Source organism: Choloepus didactylus, chromosome 4 (assembly GCF_015220235.1).
Source record: "Choloepus didactylus isolate mChoDid1 chromosome 4, mChoDid1.pri, whole genome shotgun sequence".
Lineage (NCBI taxonomy): Eukaryota > Metazoa > Chordata > Mammalia > Pilosa > Megalonychidae > Choloepus > Choloepus didactylus.
The window spans coordinates 181,598,939-181,626,203 of record NC_051310.1 but is presented as its reverse complement, the minus strand read 5'-3'; the positions used below and the strand labels follow the sequence as shown (position 1 = coordinate 181,626,203).

Below are 27,265 nucleotides of genomic sequence, written 5' to 3'. Positions count from 1 at the left end.
GCAATTTTGTTAGATCTTGCCAAATTTTTCTAAGAAATTTTAGCATTTTGCATTCTCATCAACAATAAACAAGAGGGCTTTATAGGTTACTATTATTACTTAACCCACTCAAGGGCTTATTAAAAGGTGATACTTGACCTCAAGTTCTTTCTGATTCAGACTATGTCTAACATTAAAATAGAATTAAAGAGTCCCTAGAACTTTGGGTATCTGTGACACCTGAGACTCATAGCTAGAGTTCAGCAGCTATGAATGTCAGTATTACCCCATACAGCAACTGTTAAAAAAGCTGACAGTTCAGACTTCAATTATAGATATGAATGAAGCTGATCTGGTTAGGACTAAGGCAAATCAGACTAAAGTGTAAAGAATGATATTGACAGTGTTTTTAAAACTTCAACTTCTGTGTGAGACCAAAGGAAGAAATGTTTATTTGGTGCAAAATCTGTATTTTCTGTAGCACAGTATGTAATTTAACTTGTCTGTTCAGTTTATTCAAACACCATAATTACATGGAACTTTGAATAGGGAGTGAGAGCTGCTTGGTTTGTACATGTTAATGTGAGCTCCAATTTATCCCAGAGTAATTTGGGCAGAAAATAAAAATGTATTTACAAAGCCTGGACTGGGGGAAAAATGTGGAAATATTAAACCTCCCCACCCGGGGAATTAGTGATAATCTCGCAAGCACTGGGGACTACCATTTGGAAGGCTGAGCCCTCAATCTTGGGGCTTGCCCTTATGAAGCTTGTTACTGCAAAGGAGAGGCTAAGCCTACTTATAGTTGTGCCTAAGAGCCACCCCAAGAGAACCTCTTTTGTTGCTCAGATATGGCCTCTCTCTCTAAGCCCACTCAACAGGTAAACTCACTGCCTTCCCCTCTATGTTGGACGTGACTCCCAGGGCTGTAAATCTTCCTGGCAATGTGGGACATGACACCTGGGGATGAGCCTGGACCCTGCATCATGGAATTGAGAAAGACTTCCTGACCAAAAGGAGGAAGAAAAATAAAGTTTCAGCGGTTGAGAGATTTCAAAAGTCGAAAGGTCATTCTGGAGGTTCTTCTTATGTGTTATATAGATAATCCCTTTTTAGTTTTTAGTGTATTGGAATAATCAGAAGGAAATACCTGAAACTGTTGAATCGCAACCCAGTAGCCTTGATTCTTGAAGATTATTGAATAACTATAGAGCTTACACAGTGTGACCATATGATTGTGAAAACCTTGTGGGTCACACTCTCTTTATCCAGTGTATGGACAGATGAGTAGAAAAATGGGAACAAAAGTTAAATCAATTGTAGGGGGGCATGGGGAAGATGGGATGTTTTGTGTGTTCTCTTTTTACATGTATTTTTATTCCTATTTTTATTTTTTTGGAGTAATGAAAATGTTCAAAAATTGTGGTGATGAATGCACAACTGTATAATAATACTGTGAACAACTGATTGTACACTGTGGATGATTGTATGGTATGTGATATATTTCAATAAAACTGAATTTTAAAAATATATATCTATGAGTGGAAAAATGGGGATAAAAATTTGATGAAGAATAGGGTGGGATAGAGGGGATGGAAGGATTAAGTTCTTTTTTGCTTTTATTTTCATTTTGGAGTAAGGAAAAGTTTCAAAAATTGATTCTGGTGATGAATGCACAAATGTATGATGATGCTGTGAATAACTGTACACTGTGGATGACTATAGGGTGTGTCAATATATCTCAATAAAACTGTATTTAGAAAAGTAAATGAACAATGGGGGGAGGAGGGGAATGGGATGTTTTCGATGTTCTTTTTTTCTTTTGTTTTATTTTTTGGAGTAATGAAAATGTTCAAAGATTGTGATGAATGCACAACTATGTATTGATACTGTAAACAACTGTACACTTTGAATATACATTATGTGAATATATTTCAATAAAATTGCATTAAATATATATATAATATATATATAATATAATTAAAGAGAGATGGGTAGAGAAGCGGCTCGAATGGACGTGTGGAGTTTTCCCCTCTGGATGGTCCTTGAAGCTAGCAGGGTCGGCCTGGAGATGCTGCTCTTTGCACCCATCCCTCACTGAGTCGGAGCCCGTCAGGCATTCCCTACACACGGGATTCAATATTTTGGTTCATTGGTATCTTCTATGGCTGGCCTTGGGCGTTTTTCTTTAACTGGTAGAATGAGAAGATCCTGCGATGTCGGAGTAGGAGGATTCATTTTGGTGATTTGAGGATGCTGGTTCCTTTGTAGGTTTAATTATGCAAAGTTAAGAATCCAGGAAAGAATTGCCAGTGAAGAAATTAGAAATAAGATTTTATATGAAAACACCTGCCTTTATCCTGGAAAAAAAAAAAAAAAAAAAAAAACTAAGCAAAACAGCAATAGCAATAAGCAGTCTTCAGCAGAGAAAACCAAAATACAATTCCCTGAAATCACTGTGAACAAAGCTGAGATCACTACATAAGACATTTTATGTACAATAAAAAAGCTTTCAATCAAGTAACTAAAGTATGTGTAAGTTGTAATATATAAAATTAAAGAATATAATTAAGAATTAAATATATATTCATACAATTAGAGAAATTAGAAGTTCCTTTTGTTTCAGTGTACATTAAATTCTGCTTTCAATCCCCTTTTGAGTAAGGCAGCATGTAAATAAGGATGAACCAATCACTTTTGTGATGATGATGAGGAAGGAAGTCTTGGAAAAGATATTCTTGTGTGCATCTGAAATGTTAAGAATTTAAATAGGCAGTCGTCCTCAGGAGGATGATAGATCCTAGATTAAGAAAAGCACCAATTTCTTTCAGTATAGGCTTGAATTTTACTACAGTAGGTCTTTCTCATTGAATAGAGGAATCTAAGTCTCAAAAGGTTTTAGAGACAAATTTGAAAAGATTTTCAAATCCTGTATTCATGGGACGACTGTAGCTGGTGATAAACAATTTTGAGCAGGAACAAGATGGGATATTTCAATTATCATTTGGTATCTAGGGAAGTTTAAGCTACTCATTCTTCCCCACATTTTTACTGTTGCTTTGTTTTTGCATTTCAACCTAATTCATGAGTTTAACTTTTTTTGTTACTGTTTTAATACTATAATTTTCTCAGTAAGCATAATAACTATGAAATATCAGCAATGATTTTCAGCCAACAAATACGGAATTTTGTACAGAATGTAGTTTATTTCCTGCTCCCATGCTACTCACCTACTAATTTAATTTCTTAATAAAATTTTTGATTGTTGTATCCACATTAACAATAGCTAGCACTTTCATAGTGTTTACTGTGTGTCAGGCACTAAGCACTATGTAAAATAATTCAATCCTCACCACGATTTTATGACATATATTCTGTTATTATCTCCATTTGACAGGAAACTGAAGAACACAGAGAGAGGTTATGTAACAGGCCCACAGCTGTACACAGTAGGTAAATGACAGAGCCTGCTATGAAACCAAGAAATCTGGCTTCAGGGTCCAGGTATTGAATTTCTATACTCGTCTCTCTTTGGCAGCCTGAAAAAATCAATAATCAAGAACTAATGAATAATAGAGAAATCTAGTGGTAAGGTGAGCACATCTAGAATTCTAGTCTGCAATTACACTATCTTTTCTAGCTGAAAAAGTATCAATGCCCCTTAGGAAAAGAAATTCCTAACCCTTCTCATAAAAGGAGACGGGAGGAAGGAGGTTCCAGAAACCCATGAGATACTGGAAGTAAGAAACCTCAGGAGTCAGTTTACAACTAGAATTCAAGTATCATTGGCAGAGAGAGCGAGCACAGCCACCCGCATCAAATAGGTTAGGACTGTATATTTTTGCCAAATTATGTGTGTATATGGGGTCATTCAAAGAACAGAAAGAAAACTGGAGTCTCCTTATATAAATTACAAAGTAGATTAATACCTTATGGCCAGAGTTCATGTATCATTCGTTCTTTTGTTCCTGTACATTACATAGTGAGGAGCTTCTGCCATCTAGTGGTCATAGATCACACTACAGGAGTCCAGAATCAGTCGCGTCCCTCCGGAAGTCCAGCAGATAATTCATTTACGAAGTATTTAAAGAGAGCCTATCCCAGTGACCCTCTCACTTTCCTCTCTCTTATCAGAAGGAGAAAAGATTTGAGATTATTAATTCTTGCAGATGACTTTGGTTCGAATAAATTCTTTTTTTTTAATTGGGAATATTTCAAAATTTTGCCTTTTATCTTTAATTGTAGAATGTATGGCTTTCTAATGGAAGGACGTGATTAGATTTCCTCCAGGGCAGAAATTATATCTATTTCAACTAGCAAATGGTGGATATTCAATAATTATTTATGAAATGAATGCTGCTGAGGAAGTATGTCATCTCTTTGCAAACTCCCTCAGCCAGATTATTCCCATCCTTCCCTTAAAGCAAGATATTTTTTCTCAGTGTATTTTAATCTTTCCTTGTTATACTTCTGTGTTAAACTGTAACAGAGAAACATAGGAAATGTATTTGATTTTACTTTTTGGGGGACGATTTATTCCTCTAGGGTCTCGCTTCTTAACTCTGGCACTATGGATACTAGTATTGAGATGTGGATAGGGAAATGTAAAGGAATGACATCCTTCATAAACTAAAATATTGAGTTCTTGAAGGTTTGAGAAGACAAAAGCTTCTGAAGGTATGTATCAAGTGGAAAAAAATGTCTGAACAGGTGGCCACAGCAGTTTTCATTCGTCTCACCTTCCTCTTGCAGTTTTGTCAGGTTGTTTAGCTCTGTCACCACTCTGCCAGCCCCTAGGACCGAACACTTCTTTCAAAGCTCCAACTCCTTGGTACTTGGTTCTCTTGGGCAGTACTGAGCCATGCTGAACTTTTCAAAACAGGCTTTACCAGATGAACCAATGGTTATCACTGGGTGGAGAATTATGATTTTTGTTTTCTTCTTGATACTTTTTTGTGTTTACTGTTTTTTTTTCTTTTTTTTCTTTTTGCAATGAGTACTTCATATGACTTCATGAAGTACAAAGGAAAAACAAGCATGTAAGGAAAGTACAGCAAAACATACAAATGGCTGGTTTCTAATTCTACCATGGCTAACTTGTCTACACAACTAATTTGCTCCCAAAGCTCCTGTTCCATTACACATCCTTTTTTGAGGGTCTTGTCACAGAAGCTCACTTTTTCATTTTTAAATGATATTCCTCTTCATCCCTTGCAGAAAATCTCATTAAGAAAACAGTAGATGGACTATGGAATTGATTGGTCATTTGAGGAAAAATAATCATCCTCAAGTAGATATCATAAAAAAAAATCAGCTAGCTACAGAGGACTTCCTGTTAGTTTTCTGCTCCGCAACTTCCCAGAGACAGAGCAAAAAAGGTTATTTTTTTCCTGGGATCCCTTAAATTTGAGGTTAATGGAGGCTGTCTAGGATGACCAGATAGCACAACCTGAGTCAGCTGGGTGAGATATAGGAATCCCTGCTAATAAGACTAAATTTTTTTTTTTAATCTTCATTTTATTGAGATATATTCACATACCACGCAGTCATACAAAACAAATCATACATTCGATTGTTCACAGTACCATTACATACTTGTGCATTCATCACCTAAATCAATCCCTGATACCTTCATTAGCACACACCCAAAAATAACAAGAATAATAATTAAAGTGAAAAAGCAATTGAAGTAAAAAAGAACACTGGGTACCTTTGTCTGTTTGTTTCCTTCCCCTTTTTTCTACTCATCCATCCATAAACTAGACAAAGTGGAGTGTGGTCCTTATGGCTTTCCCAATCCCATTGTCACCCCTCATAAGCTACATTTTTATACAATTGTCTTCGAGATTCATGGGTTCTGGGTTGTAGTTTGATAGTTTCAGGTATCCACCACCAGCTACCCCAATTCTTTAGAACCTAAAAAGGGTTGTCTAAATTGTGCGTAAGAGTGCCCACCAGAGTGACCTCTCGGCTCCTTTTGGAATCTCTCTGCCACTGAAGCTTATTTCATTTCCTTTCACATCCCCCTTTTGGTCAAGAAGATGTTCTCCGTCCCACGATGCCAGGTCTCCATTCCTCCCCGGAGTCATATTCCACGTTGCCAGGGAGATTCACTCCCCTGGGTGTCTGATCCCACGTAGGGGGGAGGGCAGTGATTTCACTTTTCAAGTTGGCTTAGCCAGAGAGAGAGGGCCACATCTGAGCAACAAAGAGGCATTCGGGAGGAGGCTCTTATGCACAATTATAGGGAGGCCTAGCCTCTCCTTTGCAGCAACCGTCTTCCCAAGGGTAAAACCTACGGCAGAGGGCTCAACCCATCAAACCACCAGTTCCCTATGTCTGTGGGCATGTTAGCAACCATTGAGGTGGGGTAGGCCAATACCCCTGCATTCTCCACAGGCTTCTCAAGAGGGCACTACATATTTTTTTCCTTTTTTTTCTTTTCTTTTTTTTTTTTTTTTTTAAACTTTCCCTTCTTTGTTAAATCAACGGTATGAAAAAAAAGTAACAACAAACAAACAAACAAACAAAAAAACGTACAATGAAAGAACATTTCAAAGAGACCATAACAAGGGAGTAAGAAAAAGACAACCAACCTAAGATAATTGCTTAACTTCCAACCTGTTCCTACTTTACCCCAAGAAAGTTACCTAATATAGCACATTTCTGTTGAACTTGTTCCTACTATATTCATCAGAATTAACAGACCATAGTCATTCCTGGGCATTCCCAGAACGTTAAATAGCTATCTGTTCTTCTTGGATTATTGTTCCCCCCTTCCTTAATTGCTCTCTATTGCTAGTTCCCCTACATTCTACATTATAAACCATTTGTTTTACATTTTTCAAAGTTCACATTAGTGGTAGCATATAATATTTCTCTTTTTGTGCCTGGCTTATTTCACTCAGCATTATGTCTTCAAGGCTCATCCATGTTGTCATATGTTTCACGACATCATTCCTTCTTACTGCTGTGTAGTATTCCATCGTGTGTATATACCACATTTTATTTATCCACTCATCTGTTGAAGGACATTTGGGTTGTTTCCATCTCTTGGCAATTGTGAATAATGCTGCTATGAACATTGGCGTGCAGATATCTGTTCGTGTCACTGCTTTTCGATCTTCCGGGTATATACCGAGAAGTGCAATCGCTGGATCGAATGGTAGCTCTATATCTAGTTTTCTAAGGAACTGCCAGACTGACTTCCAGAGTGGCTGAACCATTATACAGTCCCACCAACAATGAATAAGAGTTCCAATTTCTCCACATCCCCTCCAGCATTTGTAGTTTCCTGTTTGTTTAATGGCAGCCATTCTAATCGGTGTTAGATGGTATCTCATTGTGGTCTTAATTTGCATCTCTCTAATAGCTAGTGAAGCTGAACATTTTTCATGTGTTTCTTGGCCATTTGTATTTCCTCTTCAGAGAACTGTCTTTTCATATCTTTGCCCATTTTATAATTGGGCTGTCTGTACTATTGTCATTGAGTTGTAGGATTTCTTTATATATGCAAGATATCAGTCTTTTGTCAGATACATGGTTTCTAAAAATTTTTTCCCATTGAGTTGGCTGCCTCTTTACCTTTTTGAGGAATTCCTTTGAGGTGCAGAAACTTCTAAGCTTGAGGAGTTCCCATTTATCTATTTTTTCTCTTGTTGCTTGTGCTTTGGGTGTAAAGTCTAGGAAGTGGCCGCCTAATACAAGGTCTTGAAGATGTTTTCCTACATTATCTTCTAGGAGTTTTATGGTACTTTCTTTTATATTGAGATCTTTGGTCCATTTTGAGTTAATTTTGTGTAGGGGTGAGGTAGGGGTCCTCTTTCATTCTTTTGGATATGGATATCCAACTCTCCCAGCCCCATTTGTTGAAAAGACCATTATGACTCAGTTCAGTGACTTTGGGGGCCTTATCAAAGATCAGTCGGCCATAGATCTGAGGGTCTATCTCTGAATTCTCAATTCGATTCCATTGATCTATATGTCTATCTTTGTGCCAGTACCATGCTGTTTTGACAACTGTGGCTTTATAATAAGCTTCAAAGTCAGGGAGGGTAAGTCCTCCCACTTCGTTTTTCTTTTTTAGAGTGTCTTTAGCAATTCGAGGCATCTTTCCTTTCCAAATAAATTTGATAACTAGCTTTTCCAAGTCTGCAAAGTAGGTTGTTGGAATTTTGATTGGGATTGCATTGAATCTGTAGATGAGTTTGGGCAGAATTGACATCTTAATGACATTCAGCCTTCCTAACCACGAACATGGAATATTTTTCCATCTTTTAAGGTCCCCTTCTATTTCTTTTAGTAGAGTTATGTAGTTTTCTTTGTATAGGTCTTTTACATCTTTGGTTAAGTTTATTCCTAGGTACTTGATTTTTTTAGTTGCTATTGAAAATGGTATCTTTTTCTTGAGTGTCTCTTCAGTTTGTTCATTTCTAGCAAATAGAAACATTACTGACTTATGTGCATTAATCTTGTATCCCGCTACTTTGCTAAATTTGTTTATTAGCTCTAGTAGCTGTATCGTCGATTTCTCAGGGTTTTCTAGATATAAGATCATATCATCTGCAAACAATGACAGTTTTACTTCTTCTTTTCCAATTTGGATGCCTTTTATTTCTTTGTCTTGCCAGATTGCCCTGGCTAGCACTTCCAGCACAATGCTGAATAACAGTGGTGACAGAGGGCATCCTTGTCTTGTTCCTGATCTTAGAGGGAAGGCTTTCAGTCTCTCACCATTGAGTACTATGCTGGCTGTGGGTTTTTCATATATGCTCTTTATCATATTGAGGAAGTTTCCTTCAATTCCTACCTTTTGAAATGTTTTTATCAAAAAGGGATGTTGGATTTTGTCTAATGCTTTTTCAGCATCTATTGAGATGATCATTTGGTTTTTCCCTTTCGAATTGTTAATGTGTTGTAATACATTGATTGATTTTCTTATGTTGAACCATCCTTACATGCCTGGAATGAACCCCACTTGGTCATGGTGTATGATTTTTTTAATGTGTCTTTGGATTCGATTTGCAAGTATTTTGTTGAGGATTTTTGCATCTATATTCATTAGGGTGATTAGCCGGTAGTTTTCCTTTTTTGTAGCATCTTTGCCTGATTTTGGTATTAGATTGATGTTAGCTTCATAAAATGAGTTAGGTAGTGTTCCATTTTCTTCAATGTGTTGAAAGAGTTTGAGTAAGATTGGTGTCAGTTCTTTCTGGAAAGTTTGGTAGAATTCCCCTGTGAAGCCATCTGGCCCTGGGCATTTATTTGTGGGAAGATTTTTGATGACTGATTGGATCTCTTTGCTTGTGATGGGTTGGTTGAGGTCTTCTTTTTCTTCTCTGGTCAGTCTAGGTTGTTCATATGTTTCCAGGAAATTGTCCATTTCCTCTACATTATCCAGTTTGTTGCCATACAGTTGTTCATAGTATCCTCTTATAATTTTTTTAATTTCTTCAGGATCTGCAGTTATGTCACCTTTTTCATTCATTATTTTGTTTATATGGGTCTCCTCTCTTTTTGATTTTGTCAGTCTAGCTAGGGGCTTGTCAATCTTGTTGATCTTCTCAAAGAACCAACTTTTGGTGATATTTATCCTCTCTATTGTTTTTTTGTTCTCTATGTCATTTATTTCTGCTTTAATCCTTGTTATTTCTTTTCTTCTACTTGGTTTAGGATTGGTTTGCTGTTCATTTTCTAGTTTCTTTAGTTGATCCATTAGTTCTTTGATTTTGACTCTTTCTTCCTTTTTAATATATGTGTTTAGTGCTATAAATTTCCCCCTTAGCACTGCTTTTGCTGCATCCCATAGGTTTTGGTATGTTGTGTTCTCATTTTCATTCGTCTCTATATATTTAGCAATTTCTCTTGCTATTTCTTCTTTAACCCACTGATTGTTTAGGAGTGTGTTGTTTAACCTCCAGGTATTTGTGAATTTTCTAAGTCTCTGATGGTTATTGACTTCTAATTGTATTCCATTGTGGTCAGAGAATGTGCTTTGAATAATTTCAATCTTTTTAAATTTATTGAGGCTTGTTTTATGTCCCAGCATATGATCTATTCTGGAGAAAGTTCCGTGAGCACTAGAAAAGTATGTGTATCCTGGTGATTTGGGATGTAATGTCCTGTATATGTCTGTTAAATCTAATTCATTTATCAGCTTGTTTAGGTTTTCAGTTTCCTTATTGGTCTTCTGTCTGGTTGATCTATCTATAGGAGAGAGTGATGTGTTGAAGTCTCCCACAATTATTGTGGAAACATCAATTGCTTCCTTTAGTTTTGCCAGTGTTTCTCTCATGTATTTTGTGGCACCTTGATTGGGTGCATAGACATTTACGATTGTTATTTCTTCTTGTTGAATTGCCCCTTTTACTAGTATGTAGTGGCCTTCTTTGTCTCTCAAAACATCCCTACATTTAAAGTCTATTTTGTCTGAGATTAATATTGCTACACCTGCTTTCTTTTGGCTGTAGCTTGCATGAAATATTTTTTTCCATCCTTTCACTTTCAATTTCTTTGTGTCCCTGTTTCTAAGATGAGTCTCTTGTATGCAACATATTGATGGTTCATTTTTTTTGATTCATTCTGTGAATCTATATCTTTTAATTGGGGAGTTTAATCCATTTACATTCAACATTATAACCGTGAAGGCATTTCTTGAATCAGCCATCTTATCCTTTGGTTTATGTTTGTCATCTTTTTCCCCTCTCTCTTTTAATATCCTTTATTGTACCCATACTGAATCTCTTTAGTACTGAACCTTTCTCCAAGTCTCTCTGTCCTTTCTTTGTTTTTTCTGTCTGTAGGGCTCCCTTTAGTATCTCCAGTAGGGCAGGTCTCTTGTTAGCAAATTTTCTCAGCATTTGTTTGTCTGTGAAAAATTTAAGCTCTCCCTCAAATTTGAAGGAGAGCTTTGCTGGATAAAGTATTCTTGGTTGGAAATTTTTCTCACTCAGGATTTTAAATATATCGTGCCACTGCCTTCTTGCCTCCATGGTGGCTGCTGAGTAGTCACTACTTAGTCTTATGCTGTTTCCTTTGTATGTGGTGAATTGCTTTCCTGTTGCTGCTTTCAGAACTTGGTCCTTCTCTTCCGTGTTTGACAGTGTGATCAGAATATGTCTCGGAGTGGGTTTATTTGGATTTATTCTATTTGGAGTTCACTGAGCATTTATGATTTGTGTATTTATGTTGTTTAGAAGATTTGGGAAGTTTTCCCCAACAATTTCTTTGAATACTCTTCCTAGACCTTTACCCTTTTCTTCCCCTTCTGGAACACCAATGAGTCTTATATTCGGACGTTTCATATTATCTATCATATCCCTGAGGTCCGTTTCGATTTTTTCAATTTTTTCCCCATTCTTTCTTTTATGCTTTCATTTTCCATTCTGTCATCTTCCAGGTCACTGATTCGTTGTTCAACTTCCTCTAGTCTTGTACTATGAGTGTCCAGAATCTTTTTAATTTGGTCAACAGTTTCTTTAATTTCCATAAGATCATCCATTTTTTTTTATTTAGTCTTGCAATGTCTTCTTTATGCTCTTCTAGGGTCTTCTTGATATCCTTTGTATCCCGTAATATGGTCTCATTGTTCATCTTTAGTTATTCGAGTACCTGCTGTAGGTGGTGTGTCTCTTCTGAGCTTTTGATTTGGGTGCTTGGGCTTGGGTTATCCATATCGTCTGGTTTTTTCATATGCTTTATAATTTTCTGTTGTTTTTGGCCTCTTGGCATTTGCTGAACTTGATAGGGTTCTTTTAGTATTTGTAGACCAATTGAAGTCCTTATCTCTAATTTATCAGATCTACAGCTTCGTGGAGTACACTTTCTCTAACTAAGCAGCAGGTGGCGTCCACGAGCCACCTGTTCTCCACAAGCCAGTTCTCCCCTGCTTAGCCTTTGTGGTGAGTAGGGGAGTGAGTCTTGTGGGGTCTAATTGGTGTACCAAGCTTGCGTGTGTAGTTGGTGTTGCCCACCCTGTATATGGGGCGTGTTTCTGGGCAGTCAGGGAGGAGGGGTGGCTCTAACAATGAAATCTCCCTGGTGATCCTAGAGTTTTAAAGCTGCTGCAATAGTCTAATCCTTCAGTTCAGTCCTGCCACAGTTTGTCTCTGCCACTGACCCACAAGTCCTTGGTATTGGCGTATGGCTCCTGAGACTTGCAAGTGGGCCCCTCTTCAGGCTGTGCACCCCCTGGTCCTCTGTTGAGGGATGACTCTGCTATGTCACAGGTGAGTGCTGTCCCCCCCAGGGCAGTTCTGGGCTGCTGGGCTGTGTAGGGAGGCTCCCAGTCTGCTGCAATGATGGCTGAATGGGGCTTTGTTAATTCACACTGCTCCACCTTCCGAACTCTGGGACAACCAGCTGAGGGTGCAGGGAAGGCAAATGTCCACGCTGTTTTGTGGTGTGTGCCTGTTATTTGAAGCACTTCTGTCACACTGGGTTGTCTGGGGCAGCTCTGGGCTATGGGGCTGGCGATGGGCAGGAGTGTTTCCTGTCCACCAGGATGATGGCTGTGAGCGGACACCCCCTTTTTCTTGGGAAGTTGTAGTGTTTAGTGAAATTTCTCAGCCACTGGATTATTGCCTTTTGTCTCAGAGCTCTCTTAGTTCTGCTCTTGTCTTGACCTGCCCAAATTGCAAAAAAAAAAAAAAGAAAGAAAAGGGCCCTCCTCAGAGATTTAATGGGTTATTGAAATGCTAAGAGAGAAAGCAATTAGGGCCATTAAGGAAAGGTCCACAGGGCGGACAGATCAGCTTTTCTTCGGGATTTGCATATGAGCCTCAGGGCCTGAGCTCTGCCCTTCCCCTTTCTATGTTCACCAGAACTCCAAAAATCCTCCCCTTTTATTTTGGAGTTTTTCGTGTTGCTTTTTTCTATGCCTGTCTCCTCTCTGCTGGGCTGGCTGCTCTGAGATTCTCTGGTGTCTGGTCTCAGTCTATCAGTGGTTGGAGTTTGGATCAGTAGAATGAGTTTCCGATAAGGGCTGCCACTGCAGTTCTCCCTTCTCCTTCCCAGAGCTGACAGCCCCTCCTCCCACGGGACTGAGCCTGGCAGGTAGGGGTGCGGGTCCCCTGGCCACAAAAACTTACAGATTTCATTGATCTCAGCAGTTCCACGATTTCATGAATGTTGTATGAAGTATGCCCAAAGTCAGATTGCTCTGTGGTGTCCAGTCCACGCAGTTCCTGGCTTTCTACCTACTTTCCTGGAGGAGTAACTAAAACATACAGCTCACCAGTCTGCCATCGTGCCCCGCCTCCAAGACTAAATCTTAAATCTAATAATCACATTTAAGACCTTTGTATAAATGTCCCAATAGGATGAACTTTAAGATCATTTTAGGGCAGAATAATTTGATGCTCATTTTAAATGTTAGAGCATTAAAAAAAAGATGAGAAAAACATAAATGTTTTCTTTGGCTATAGTTTAGTACTTGTGCCGGTTTGGATATATTATGTCCCCCCCCCGCCCCCGAAAGCATGTTCTTTGATGCAATCTTGCAGATTTATTAGTCTTTTGATTAGGACAGGATCTTTTTGATTGTTTCCATGAAGATGTGTCTCACCCAACTGTGGGTGATACTTTTGATTGTATTATTTCCGTGGACGTGTGGCCTTGCCCATTCAGGTTGGGTCTTGATTAGTTCACTAGAGTATTTAAGAGAGAAGCTAAGAGCCCACACAAAGCCAGATGCTTGCTGATGCTTAGAGATGCTTGGAGATGCAGACAGAAGGACGTCTGGAGATGCTAACCTAAGAGATGAAGCCCAGAGTTTGCCCCAGAGAAGCTAAGAGAGGACTCCCAGATACATAGAGAGAAAGCCACTGGAATCAGAAGCTGAAAGCAGTGCAACCTGGAGCAAAGGACCAGCAAACGGCAGCCACATGCTTTCCCAGCTAACAGAGGTGTTCTGGACATCATCGACCGTTTTTCTTGTGGAAGCCTTAATTTGGACATTTTTACAGCCTTAGAACTATAAATTTGTAACCTAATAAATTCCCTGTATAAAAGCCAGTCTATTTCTGGTATTTTGCTTAACGGCAGCTCTAACAAACCAGAACAGATTTTGGTACCAGAAGTAGGGTGCTCCTGAGTCTGCAAACACCAAACATGTTGGAACAGCTTTTTGAAAGGATAAGGGGAAGATTCTGGAAGAATTTTGCTTTTCCTACTAGTGTGGCAGTAGTTTGTGGCATTTTGATTAAAAATATATTCTGAATTGTCCCTTTGTATCTTTTGCTCCCCACTTTGATTATTCTGATTTCAAAGATGGCACACTTTTGAAATAACCCTTTTTCCCCAATCCTTTTCCTACAAAAATCGAGCAGTCTCTCTAAAGGTACTTAGAGAATTCTCCACATCCACACCTTCACATTCTGCAAATAACATTCTGCAAATAGTTCAGTTCATTCTTTTTGACCCTTTTTCTATGCACTGACAGGAAATAATTTTTTCATTTGGCACACTGGCTAACTTTATCCTTATTATATAAAGATCTCAAATGGATGAGGTAGTTTATTTTTATTGTGGTGGTTGCTTGGTAGAAAAAGATAGAGAAGGATGTCATGTAATACAGCTTTCCATTATCTTCTCCAAACTTTTGGTCCAGAGATAGCAGATGTATGATAACCAAGATTCTAATGCATTGAAAGATACTCTTGATTTATTTTAACTACCTAAACTATGATTGAGCTTTCATGATTGCTTAGATAGCATGGAAGAGTGGAGCCACATCTTAGCAGTTGTCTGGTTTGGATGGGCAAGAGGTCTTTATGGCTTCTATGCTTTCCTTTTACTGGCAGAGATGCCTTTATTTTCCTGAATAGAAAAATGTAACATGACTTTGATCTTGCTAAGTCAGTGGGCTTTTCTCATTTTTTTATTTCACATAGATAACAGCTTCTTAAAACTCTTTCCTTAAATTCTCTGACATTGCTGACTGATCTTTCTCTATATTCTTTGCTAACTCTTCTTATATCAAAATCATTTACAGAGTACCAAATGTGCCCACAATTATTTAATTACTCACAATTCTAAAATAGGTATTATTTCTTCATTTAACAGCTCAGAGAGGTTAAGTGAAACTTGTCTGAAGTCTCATAGCTAGTAAAAGTGATAGAGCTGGGATTCAAAATCATGTCTGATTCTAATGTGCCACCGTACGTAATTTTCCTTTTCTGTACCCTCTCCTGAGAGTTGATCCACTAACATGGCTTCATCCGTCACTTTTTAAAAACTTTCCCTAAAACACAATGAAATAATTTTAAGCATTGCTTCTCTGCTTACATTTTGTGCCCAGTATTGGTATTTGTCATAAATTACAATTAAAAGATGTTTGAAAATTTGAGTCTATATTTGCCAGTAGGAGACAAACATTAAACATCCATGTTATGAACAATCAAACCTTGAGCTGTTTCATCCTGGCCAAATATGTAGAAAGGAGGGGTCCAGTTCCAGGTGGGATTTGTATAGGAAGAAAAATATTTCAGAGGTTCTATTGGGCAAAAACATAAAGTAGGACCAGTTATCTGGCAAGTTACCTGACTACTCCTCATCTTTGCACATTGCCTCATTTATCATCTGTAAAATAGGGCAATATCTACCTCAAATTTGGGAGGAATTAAATAATTTGGGGGAGAATGGTGTTCAATAAATAATTATATTTTATAAGAGATGATAACAAAAAAGTTGGAGAAGGATTAGTCAGAATAGTGCCATAGACTAGAAGGGAGAATAAGTCCAAGAAGTTTATGTTAAATAGTGGATGGATGTAGAATGAGAAAAGGCAAGATCAAAGTCACTTTTTACATTTTTTTTTTTCAATATAATAAAGGACATGGTTCTGTACATAGCAGAAATACCCACATATTTACCACATATTTAAGTCCATATTTACTCCTCCAGAGCATCTCTCAAACTGCAGGAGAACCAACAAGCTAAATGAAGCTGAACTTGGGTGCTAAACACTCTGATTATTGACTGCTGCTGGAGAAATCAGTGATGTCTCTGAATTCTTCCTGGATAATGACTGAAGGATTGCAGTACAATCACCTCATCCTTGGCAGCTAATCCATATTCACCTCACAGATCTTAACGGATCTCTTTGTTAGTCAAGGCACATATTCCTTCCACTGCCCCCTCCCTCTTATTGTTTTGAGGAAGAAGTTACTAACCATTAAGTAATTTTATTTCCCAAAGGGAAAAACAACTATTACATAAGAATCTGGGCTCCTTCTTTCTCGCTTACTGTTGTCATCTCATTATTCAATTAAAAGAAGGTTTAAATGGCAATTAAAAGGTCTAAATACGAAATACTGGGCACTAAGGACACCAAAAGGGGTACTTAAAATTTTTCATACTGTAAATTAATGTCTTTTACTTGATTATAGTATCAAACTTTATTCATAAGCTTCTCAGATAGTTTAAAAGAAATAGAATGCACATTAATAGTAGGGCAGACATTAGATTACACATTTATGACATGAGTGTATGGGAAGTAACTTAAATGAATAAAATGAAGTTTGATTTTGTTACTTACTACCACTGACAATGTTTCTCAAGCTAATTCAGTGGGTCTCAACTGGGGGCGATTTTGCCCTTTATGGGACATGTCTGGAGATGTTTAGACAAGTGGGGGGATGCTGCCAGGAGGTGCTACTGGTAAATAGTGGGTAGAGACCAGGGGTGTTGCAAGACAATGCACAGGACCCCCACCACCCACAATAAAGAATTATCTGGCCCAAGATGTCAATACTGCCAAGACTGAGAAAGAATGAACTAATCTACTGGACAAAATAAAATAAATGCCAACAGATATTACTTTGGTGGTACAAAGAAAAAATTTTCTAGTATGCTCCTCTCACTCCTAACACCAGTGTTAAACAAATTAGGTGTAGAACACATTTAAGATTTCTTTCTACTAGAGACCATTACTTCAGGGGACTATAAACACATGTATAGGGCCTGAAAGTAAACATAGCACAATGAAGTCCAAAAAACTAAAGTACAAAATGGAGGGAAAAAATGATCCTAATCTTTCTATTCTTTTGCAAACTTTCAAAGAATCACTTGCCCTATTGCCATGGGTTGAGAAGAGGTCAGTTATATATTACTGCTCCATTCAAATGTTATTTAGTCTAATGTAATATACATTGTTAGGAAGTGTCTGCTACAAATATTTTACTTCACGACATTCATCCTTTGGAGGACACTCTGAAAATCTGTTCTTTGTAATCCAGAAGTAAAATTACCTAAATAAGGAATTTTACAAAAAAGATCTCAAAAGTTCTTCAGAAAGAGAAATCTGGGAGACTTGCCTGTGCATGGAAGAGGTAGAAAAAATATGTTTTTTATTAGCACGTTTCAAGGTATCAAAATTTTAACAAACATCTTAATCCTCACAACAACCCTGTGAGGTAGGTGAGTCACTGTTTTGTGATAAATTAGAATTATTCCAAATAAAGTGCAATTGTTAAAAGAATATATCAGCATTAGGAATAATTTTGGTAATGACATCATTTATGTATACTTTAATATCTGTGTTTTTGTATACTTTGATTCATGCAATAAAGTATCCCCAGAAAAAGTATACTGTAAATCAAATCCTATTTAAATACAATTGAGAAACTATTTAAATAAGCCCTGGAGTGAATTCTTTTGTAAAATAAATCACTAAATTTTTTTCTAATGTAAAAAAGGAATTTTCATAGTTTTTTGCTCAGAGTAAGGCATTCTCAGCAATGTTTCACCTACATTCATCTATTCTTAGGTAAATTATCCCAACATGGCACCAAGCCTGACTGAACTTACTGAATTAAACCTCAGTAATCTGGCATATGGCAGTGAACTGTGTTGTCATGTAGAAGTTTCCATATACATTGCACTTAATTTCAACTCCAGATCTAAGGCAGACCACTTACTGAAATGAAAGCACTAAAATAAAGGCTGCTAATTTCAAAAAGCATTTTTCCTTGAGAATTCTACTTTATTTTTTCTTTCAAATTACAAAAGGAAGGGAGATCTTAGGGTCTTTATAAAGAAACATAATATTCTGAAAACTATAAAATTCTAGTGATTTATATTGCAAATCAAAGCCTCATCCCATCAATTTACTACTCACAAGGGAGTTAGCATATGTCACCCCAAAAATTTAAATAATTTTTTCTCTGTGCAAACATAAGACTTAGGAGGAAAACAAACATTCCCAGGCACCATTTTCCTTTTAAATATATATTTAAAGTAAATTTCTATTGTTAATCCAACACTAGTAAACATCCAGTTGCGTTAATGTTTTTTATACTTATCTGAAAAATAAATTCTTATTAGACAATTTCTATTACATTTAATTATGAGATAAATGGTTTGGATAGTTATATAGTCTATTTATAACAATAACTTGAATTAAGCTTGGAAGCTTAATTAGCACTTAAAATCCGCTGGCAGGTTTAACATACTTTAGCAAGTAGTTAAAAGTAATTTGCCATTATAAAGAAATGGTTCAAGCCGAGAATAAATACTCAGACTGAAGCATTTTTTTTAAATTACTGCAGGAAAATTAGGCAAATCAATGGGTAAAAAACCTAAGCTATCCATAAGTTGTACATTCAAATCCATACTAGATCCACTAGTGCACTTTGGATTATAGTGAGGTAGGGCAAAGAAATATAGTCAGATATATTTTGAACTGTTAAATTTATATAAATTGAAATACCGACTTTATCCAGGTTTTATTTGGATATTGAAAAAGAAAAATTTAGAATTCAAAGAACATAGTATTTCTTGGCTTCAAGGATAGATTTGTGAAAAGCTCTGAGGTACATATAAATAAAAAATACAAAGGCTACAAGATATATTTTATTTCAACATAAAATATGCTTGTATAAAAATAACCCAGGAAATATAAAAAAGAAATACAAACATTTTGCATAGAATCTCTATATAAAAGATTTACCTGGGGCTAAACACTGGGTAATACACCTCTGAAACTAGTATAGTTAAACTGTTCTCTTGGATACCAAGTATACACAAAATAAAAGCCCTTCATCTCGGGGAGCATGGGCGTGAGGGAAAACAATTTAATTTAGCATCAGTCTATATTTATTTCTCTGTTGCTCGAATATAAACCAATGATGACAAGAGGAGAAACTCTGGGGGTTTATTTAACAAAATTAAATTCACATTTCTGAGGCCATCATAGTGCATCCAATGTCCATCAATTTGGAAAGCTGCAGAATAATGATGTTCCTCTTTGTTAAATAATGTGGCACCTTCCAATAAATACCTGCAAATTAAATGACAATGTGTAGCAGGATATTATAATACTTTATTCTTAAGATAAACATTCCTTAAATTCTTAACTAAGGAATTAAAAAATTGAGATTATCTGCATTCTATTCCCTGAAAAAGATATCTATCTGTATAAATGTTTAGGAATCTACTTAATTATTATAATTTAAGAATTTTAAAAAACATATTTTAACAGATTAACTCAAAACCTGTGTGCTTCTTTTAAAAAACAGAAAACACACACAACTTTTCAAGGCAAAAAGTTAAAAAAAAACCCTATATGTTCTAATTTGTATGTACAAATTTTGTATTTGTAATAACAAGTAACATTTTATGTTTAAATGATGTCCTCCTCTATACTACTATATACTAATCTGACTTGTAATAAAAGTGATAGCCAGAATTTACTAACTGCTTACTTTGTGCAAGGCACTATACTAACCACTGTACATGTGCTATCTCATTCAATTCTAACAATAATGGCACCAGGTTACATATTGTTATTTGTTTTATAGATAAGAAAACTGAGGAGCAAATTGGTTAAGTTATTGGCCCAACGTCACATGGTTTCATAAAAGGTAGGGCTGAGATTTGAACCCAATTAGGGAGGCATTTAATCACTAAGCACACTGAATGACTCTGTTGTATATGCTGATCCTATTCATAATATAAGAATTAAGACACAGCTATGATTTTTCAACAATATATTTTTAAGGGTTAGTCAAAATCATGATAGAATAGCAGAAAAAAATATAAAATAATTTTTTTTCTACTAGTTTTATCAAACAGAAAAAACACCTACTTGTGATCAGATAAATCCAAGTAATAGGGTACATATGCCAGGTCTTCAGATTTCCAATGTTGCATATTTAGGACCACAAAAGGGGGTGCCCCATGGCAGAAAACTCGTTGCGAAAATTCTCTTAGGCCACCACATCTAAAATGGAAAATAAGTATGAACGTTATTATACTTGGGACAAAGCCAACTTTCAACACTTCTGAGCTGTCTTTATGACTTTAATTTCCCAATAAGCATAACTACCTATTACAGGTATGGGTAATGGTTTCATATATTATTACCTTATATATCTACTCCCAGAAGTTTATAAAATTTGAGAGTATCTATACTAGAAATGATAGTTTTAAAACTCTAAGAAAACCTAGCCATTTCTATCTAAGCTTATAAAATCATGTAGTCTGATGTCTGATACAAAGACTTTCATTTGTAGGTACATTTTTCTCTCTTTGAGCTGGTTTCAATGGAGAATAATGACAGAAAAGGGAATAATATGACTCTTACAGTCCTCCGTATACTGGTTAAAATCCCTTTATTGGTTCATTCTGCCAAGAGGATCTTCTATTAGCATTAAACAAATTCTATTTACGTAGATTATCAGGTATTAAGCATATGGATCAGAATACAACAAATATGATTATACAGTAAAATCTCGATTAACCGGAAAGCTCAGGGCCCAATATTATGGTTAACAAACATTCTTGATTAAACTATGTTAACCAGAAAACCATTTTTGTTTCACTATTTGTTGTTAAAAATATTTCTAAAATATATTAGTTTATTTTCTGTACCTGATAAGTATAATTAATTGAACATATTTTAATCTTTCCTTCTTTTGTGATCTTCCTAAATATTAATTTTCATTGTACAATATTGTACATACAGATAGTGTTAAGATATTGGGCTGAATATGTCTGCCCCTCTGGACTTTATTACTATGTTAAATTTTTTGGTTGTCATTTACCTCTTTCTCCTAATGTGGAGTGCAGAAAAAAATCCAGTAAATTGAGGGTCTCGATTAGCTGGGTTCCGGTTAACCAAGGTTTTATTGTACCTACTCAGCAGTGAGAAAAAAAAGAAAAGGCATTTGCTTTGTATTCATCAATTAGCTGTAGTAAGTTAATCTATATACTGATATTTTGATGATGACACAACATAAATGACATAGTAAACTAGAAAGTTTATAAGTCAATAAGATTCCCAAAGTGTTAGGCTTCCTAAATTCATGAGTTGCTATTTCATGGATGTATTAACCTTAAAGATCATTAAGAGCCCAGATCTCTTTATAAACAAAAATACTTTCATCATAAATGTGTATCATATACTTACCCACGCTCTTCACACAGTTCAATCTTGGAACAGAATAACTCATCCACGGCCAGTCGTATCAAGTTTCCATGTGGAATTTCTTGGGGAGGACTACAATAATTGCAAAATGCACTTAAGACTGCTTCAACATTTTACAGGTTAATACACTTTAGGATAACAAACTTAGCAAGTCAATCCATTATTTAAAAAACCGAGTGTACAAAGAATAACTTCATTATTCATCTTTGTACTAATTGTGGATAGAATAGAAACCAGTTGAACTCAATTGTTAATGCATGGAGTTATTAAAGAAACCTTACATCTTTCTGTAAACTGATCCTGAAACATGCAGTTAATTCAAAAAAATTTTTGAGAGGGTAAAGAGAAGGAATCTAGCATGGTGGGAAGAAGGTAGGACCCTGAGTCAGGAGAGCAGATAATTAGTTTCTTATAGTCACTCTTGGCTTCAGTTACCTGACTTCTTCATAAAAAAAATTTCCTTATATACTTTAAAGGTTGTTTTAAATGCAGGTTTAAAAACAACAAGCAAAAGCTTAAAAAGTTATAGCGTATGATGCAAAATATTTTATTAAGTATTTAAGATAAGCAGAAAATATTAGTATTAATACAGCACTGCTAATATTTCACTATAGTTTCAAAACATTTACAAATTAACAAATACTACTTAAAAAAATATATTTCTGAAACATTTACTCCTTTATAATGCAGAGTAAGTTAATTTTTCCCACAATAGAGATTTCAAAATGAACATAGTATCAGCAACACAACTTACTCATTCAACATTTCTTTAATACACAGCATCACAACTACTCTATAACAACAAATTAAAAAAGTAGAAATTACCAGAAATATAGTCAAATCTATAATGGGTATGTTTTACTAGCTTTGACCTCTTCTACTGAGTAATTTTTATATTCAAAACGGCAAAATATTTGGACAAGAGTTCAGTGAAAAATTCTGGATAAAGGATATATAAAATGTTAGGCAGCCTAAATTGGTTCAATTTCTAGCAAAATTCTTGAGGGCAGGCTGAGAAATAACTTACCTCTTTGAAAAAGTATTTGGTAGGGTGGCAATGAAACAGTATTTACTTATGAATACAAATAAATTTTATTTTTAGTACAAAAAAGTTTTAATTAAAAGTGTGCATGTATCATATGGAACTTAAAATTCACACTAAATGCATGGAAAACATTTATGATTTAAAATATGATAGCACTGCTTAAATTAGAGGGTAATATGCCTATAGTTAAAAAAGAAAAAGATTCTGGGAGAGAAGAATAGAACCAAAAAATACAGTACAGGAAAATGAACAAACTATATTTCAGGGGAAAAAAAAGAGATTTTAATTGGCAGATCTAAAAGAATAAAACATCTTCAAATTTCTTTAAGCAGCATGATGTTATAATATTAAACTGAACACACTATAAAGAAATGTGCGTTTACTAAATTAGGTTATGTGATTTACATTCCCAAATGTTTTTCTTAGATTATACAGCCAAATACCCATTTCGACAACGTGTTTGGGTCTGTTTTTCTTCCACTGGCAATTATCCCTCTTCCAGCTCACATCTCCTGGGAACTTTAATGTTTCCCAATATTCCCAAAGGGCTTGCCAGTTTGGTCTCCATCCCTGTCATTTACCAACTTGGAGGAATGCCCTCTCTCTGAAAGCCAAAAATCAGCTGGCTCCCGGAAGTCAGATAGGAAGTCAGATAACAACTTCTCATATCCATACCCTCTCTGGGTATTAGATTCGAAGTTTGGAGTTTCTGTCTGTAATTGTGCCCTGGTCAAGATTCAAGGGGTGCTTTTAATCTTTTAGTTTATGTGGAACTAGCCTACCTGACAGAGACCTACTGTAGTGGTGGAACATTCCATAACAGTAATAAGCACTCTTTAAGAGGCTGAATTTGTGATATAAGGAGTTAATTAAATATCTACCGTGGTCATATTACTAAACTCAAACCAAGTGTAAAACATTTTGTATACCAAATAATTCATTATTTTGCTACTGAAATAGTCATTTGGTTTTGCAAAATAAATTCTAAGATGTTTGGATGTAATAGATGGTAAAATGTTTTTATGGGACATATTGAGGAGTCTTGCAGTTTTTGTGGTTGCTTTATGATTAAGTAGTTACACAGGCTCTGTACTTTAACAAGTACTTTGAATATATAATACTCATATATGTATTTCAAAGCACTGCTTATTAAAAAAATACATATTATTTTATTTTTGCTAAAAGTAACAGAAGATTTTATAGCAACTTACTTTATACTAATTATGCGCTGCTGATCTTCCTGCACTCGAGTTGGGCATCGCCAATTGGAACAGTAACTCTCTTGAATGGTAGACATGAGATTTTCGAGATTTCTTGTAAAATTATCATGTTCATTCCCAAACAGATCAATTATTAATGAAACTTTATGAACTTCAGATTTGTATTGCTGTTTTTCCATTTTGTCCCAAATCCAAAGCAGCTTCACAGTTGTAAAACTGTAGGTGTCCATTAAATAAAGAAAACAGTCTACAAACTCTCTACCTAGATGAAGAGAGAGTTCCCTAGGAAAATTTTCATTTTCATTAAGAATGACATATAACAACATCAAGAATCCATCTATGGTGCAGGTATTTTTTAGTCTTATTTCAACATAGAGTGGTGTACAGGATACTGCTTTGCGGCCAGCTTTGATAGTAAAAACACCTCCCCAAGGAAGAACAGGCCTCCAAAATGAGCGATCTTGGTTATAGTTATTTTTAATTGATGCTTTGATCTCTTCAAACAGTGTCTTCATCCTGCATTTTAAAAATTTAAAATAGAACATGTGAACTTGTGATTTTGTATGTTAAGTGCATGCCATATGTTTAATGAAAATAAAGCTATTTAAAGATTCAAACTAAATTTGGTCCATTGTTCTAATGCAACAAAAGCATGTAAAACAATTCAAGCTATGCACGATTTTCTTGGCAATATGCATGGTCTCTGGAAACACCATTTAAGAAATTGCAACCGTTTTGTGAGATAAAGAATGGCCATTTGATGGGCCACTATGTTAATTACATTACATATTTTATCTGTGATATAGGAAAACCATGTAATAAAACTCCTAAATGAAAATAAAGCTATTTAAAGATATAAACTGAATTTGGTTAGGTGTATTCCTCTCTCCAAAATACGAGTTATCCCTCATTTTCTTGATAAATATGCATGGTCCCATTTAAGAAAATGATATACTGGAATACTTAGCTGGGGTACAGAATAGCAGTCATTTTATAGCCTTTACATTATACTATATTTTATCAGTGACATAGAAAAACTGTGTAATAAACCCTGTTGTAATATACTATGAAGAATTTTGGCATTTAGCTTTGAAAGATGACATATGAGGAGCATGATGAGAACTTAACTGAAGAGGAGAGTAACTAATACAAAAATCATTTCTGTTGACTTTGGGATTTGTACCTAGAATTTAGAACTGTTATTAGATATTCTATAATTTTAAATGCAGAGGCCATGCTGTGAAGATTTGATTCTGAACTCCATAAATATCCTTCTCCCTTTCTGAAGTGGGTGGCACCTATCCTTCTCTTGACCTTGAGGATAGTTGAGCATATCGTTTTTAAAGCTGTTGGCAGTGTTTTGATAAACATGTTGGTGTCATATGTTATATATAGAAAAACTTTAAAAAATAAAAAGAATGAGGTCCTGTTGAGTTTGCACTTAAAAAAAAACACTGTAAGTTACTTGCGGCAAATAAATGTCTAAACTGAAATTAACGTATGGTTTTCCAATGTTACTTTTATGGAAAACTGTGTTTATGAAAAAAGAGAAGCATCTGAGGAATAGGAACAGAGAGTGAGTGACTAGGTGCGCATTTTATTTTGGCTATCTTTTCATGTTCACTTCCTCTAACCACAACATGAACCCAACTCTCAATAATACTGCACACCTTTGTGTTTTGAGCCATTTGTGTAAGAAATAAGATTAAGTTCAAAATGATTTTGACAACACAAGCAGACTAAAAGTTCAGTTCTTTAAGGCATTAAACACACCCAGTGTTTTCGGCTGGATTTTGTGGACTCTAAAATATTCAACACCATATTTAGTCTGAAGTGTAGATGTTTATACATAGTCGGCTAACGTTAGCTCTAATCAACCAATCACTTAGAAGAAGGTGTGGCAAATCTGGAGCCTAGGAAAACAAACAGTTTCTTTTTAATAGCAATTGACATATTTCCCGAGCAGATTAAAAAAAAAAAACAAACAACAAAAAAATACAGCACTCAAATACTTCAAAAGTGAAAATAACTTTTTTCATGGTTTTATTTATTTCTATTGAATTTCAAAGCACTTTCTTCATAAGATTAGAAGCCTAAGTTCAGATTCCAAAATATTGCCTTGGAAAGGAAGCTTAAATCTCTAGTGCTTTTCTTTAGAAAAGATAAAAATCTCTTTTAGATGAAACCAAATTTGATAAATATAGCTCCATAAAGTAATATTTATGGTCTAAAAGAATATAGATATAACGCATGAAACTTCTTTAGCTTTTCTTTTTCCGAATAAAAAAGGGAAGAAGAGGACTGGAAGAACTAGAGGCCATAATCTACTTTCAGCGTTAACTGGTGATTTGATCTAAAGTAATTTACAATAAAATAGGGTAAACCAGATGAGATGGGGACATGGCCGCGCAAAGAGCTTAAAGTTTTCGACACACTGTTGAAACACCTAAGGCTGTTTCGTTACACACAGTACTGGCAGCTCAGGAAGAGGTATTTGGCTGGCTTTATTTACCAGCTTCTACTTGCCCGCCAGTTTGAATAAACCTGGAAATCTTCCCCGACCCTTATTTCCCTGGCAAAACGACACCTTTCTTTTGCGGTTATTTCCAAAGATGTCTGTACTCCACGCTGGCCGTAGGAAATACACCACCTGCCCATGGCATTGAATGCCGGACTCTCTAAGGGCTCAGTAAAGGGACCCCTCCCGAATTAGCGCACCGAAATACTCTTCTGCAAAACAACCACGCGCTCCGCTTGGAAGCTGAGCCAGGCGTGCGGGGCGCGCGGTGGGCGCCCTCCTCTGGACTCCACGCTCCAGCCACGCCCACCCTGTCCTGGCCCCGGCCCACCGCACCCGGGAAGGCCAGGCAGCCTGGGTGGACCCCGCATAACTGGCGGTTCCCCGAACCAAGAGCAGGTGGGACGGCCAGGCGCCCCCACCCCTATCCGGGCAATGCCGCCCACGAGCGCCTGTTACTGCGGGCAAATGGGCGGGTGGGCCGGGTGGCGGAAGGCGTCCCCACACCGGCCAGTGTCCGTTCACCAGGAAGCCGATTCCTCGTACCTCCCCGGGGACCGAAAACCGCCGGTGCCGCCGCACCCGTCGCCGCCGCCGCTTGCTCATGGAGAGCCGGGGCTATCGCCGCTGCTGCCGCCGCCTCATCTACTAGCACTGCCGGCTGTCTTGGCCTACCCCGGCGCGAGTACTGGGCTCCAGCATGGCCTCCATCGCACCCGTCGGAGTAGGAGCCACAGCAGCTCCACCGCCCAGGCCCGATTCGACCGGACCCACCGAGCCAGGACAGCAGGACGTGTCGCTTCTTATTACGGAGGAAGATTCGGCTTGACCTCCGCCCCCCTACTCCCCGCCCCAGCCGCCTGATGGCGCTACTGCGCACGCGTGAAGACGCCCTGGCCAAACGTGCGCGTGTTGGGTGTGTATACAGCATCCAGATTCGCCCAATGGGAACCAGACTCAGGTGTGGGGGCGGGACGTCAGGGCGGGGTTCCAGTGTTAGTTGGGTGGGTGGGGCAGCCGGAAGTGGGCAGAGTTTGCACGGAGGCGGAGCTTTGTTGGTAAACCCGCTTGATTTT

General features: G+C 36.8%; 1 protein-coding gene across 3 annotated transcripts; it reads right to left on the bottom strand.

Annotated features, from left to right (window-relative positions):
• Positions 1-17,304: 17,304 nt before the first annotated feature.
• Positions 17,305-27,037, bottom strand: C4H14orf28 (chromosome 4 C14orf28 homolog). Of its 3 annotated transcripts, none has more exons than XM_037834909.1 (6): positions 26,736-27,037; positions 23,663-24,187; positions 21,389-21,478; positions 21,024-21,113; positions 20,066-20,200; positions 17,305-19,258 (listed from the first exon to the last, which is right to left on the bottom strand). In XM_037834909.1, the coding sequence occupies exons 2-6, from the start codon at positions 24,184-24,186 to the stop codon at positions 19,075-19,077; spliced, it is 1,023 nt and encodes a 340-aa protein (XP_037690837.1). In that variant the 5' UTR covers position 24,187; positions 26,736-27,037; the 3' UTR covers positions 17,305-19,074. The 3 variants fall into 3 exon arrangements, with proteins under 3 accessions (XP_037690837.1, XP_037690838.1, XP_037690839.1); XM_037834910.1 differs by having other exon boundaries at positions 26,865-27,037; XM_037834911.1 differs by lacking the exon at positions 21,024-21,113.
• Between the last annotated feature and the right edge of the window lie 228 nt (positions 27,038-27,265).

What these genes read in the sequence shown, in the direction of transcription:
- C4H14orf28 (XM_037834909.1), bottom strand. Translation starts at nt 24,186, where the DNA reads ATGAAGACACTGTTTGAAGAGATCAAAGCATCAATTAAAAATAACTAT. An exon ending in GAACTGTGTGAAGAGCGTGG is followed by an intron (nt 21,114 to 21,388) that starts GTAAGTATATGA and finishes ACTGCTGAGTAG; the next exon opens with GTACAATAAAACCTTGGTTA. An exon ending in TTGGATTTATCTGATCACAA is followed by an intron (nt 19,259 to 20,065) that starts GTAGGTGTTTTT and finishes TTTAATTTGCAG; the next exon opens with GTATTTATTGGAAGGTGCCA.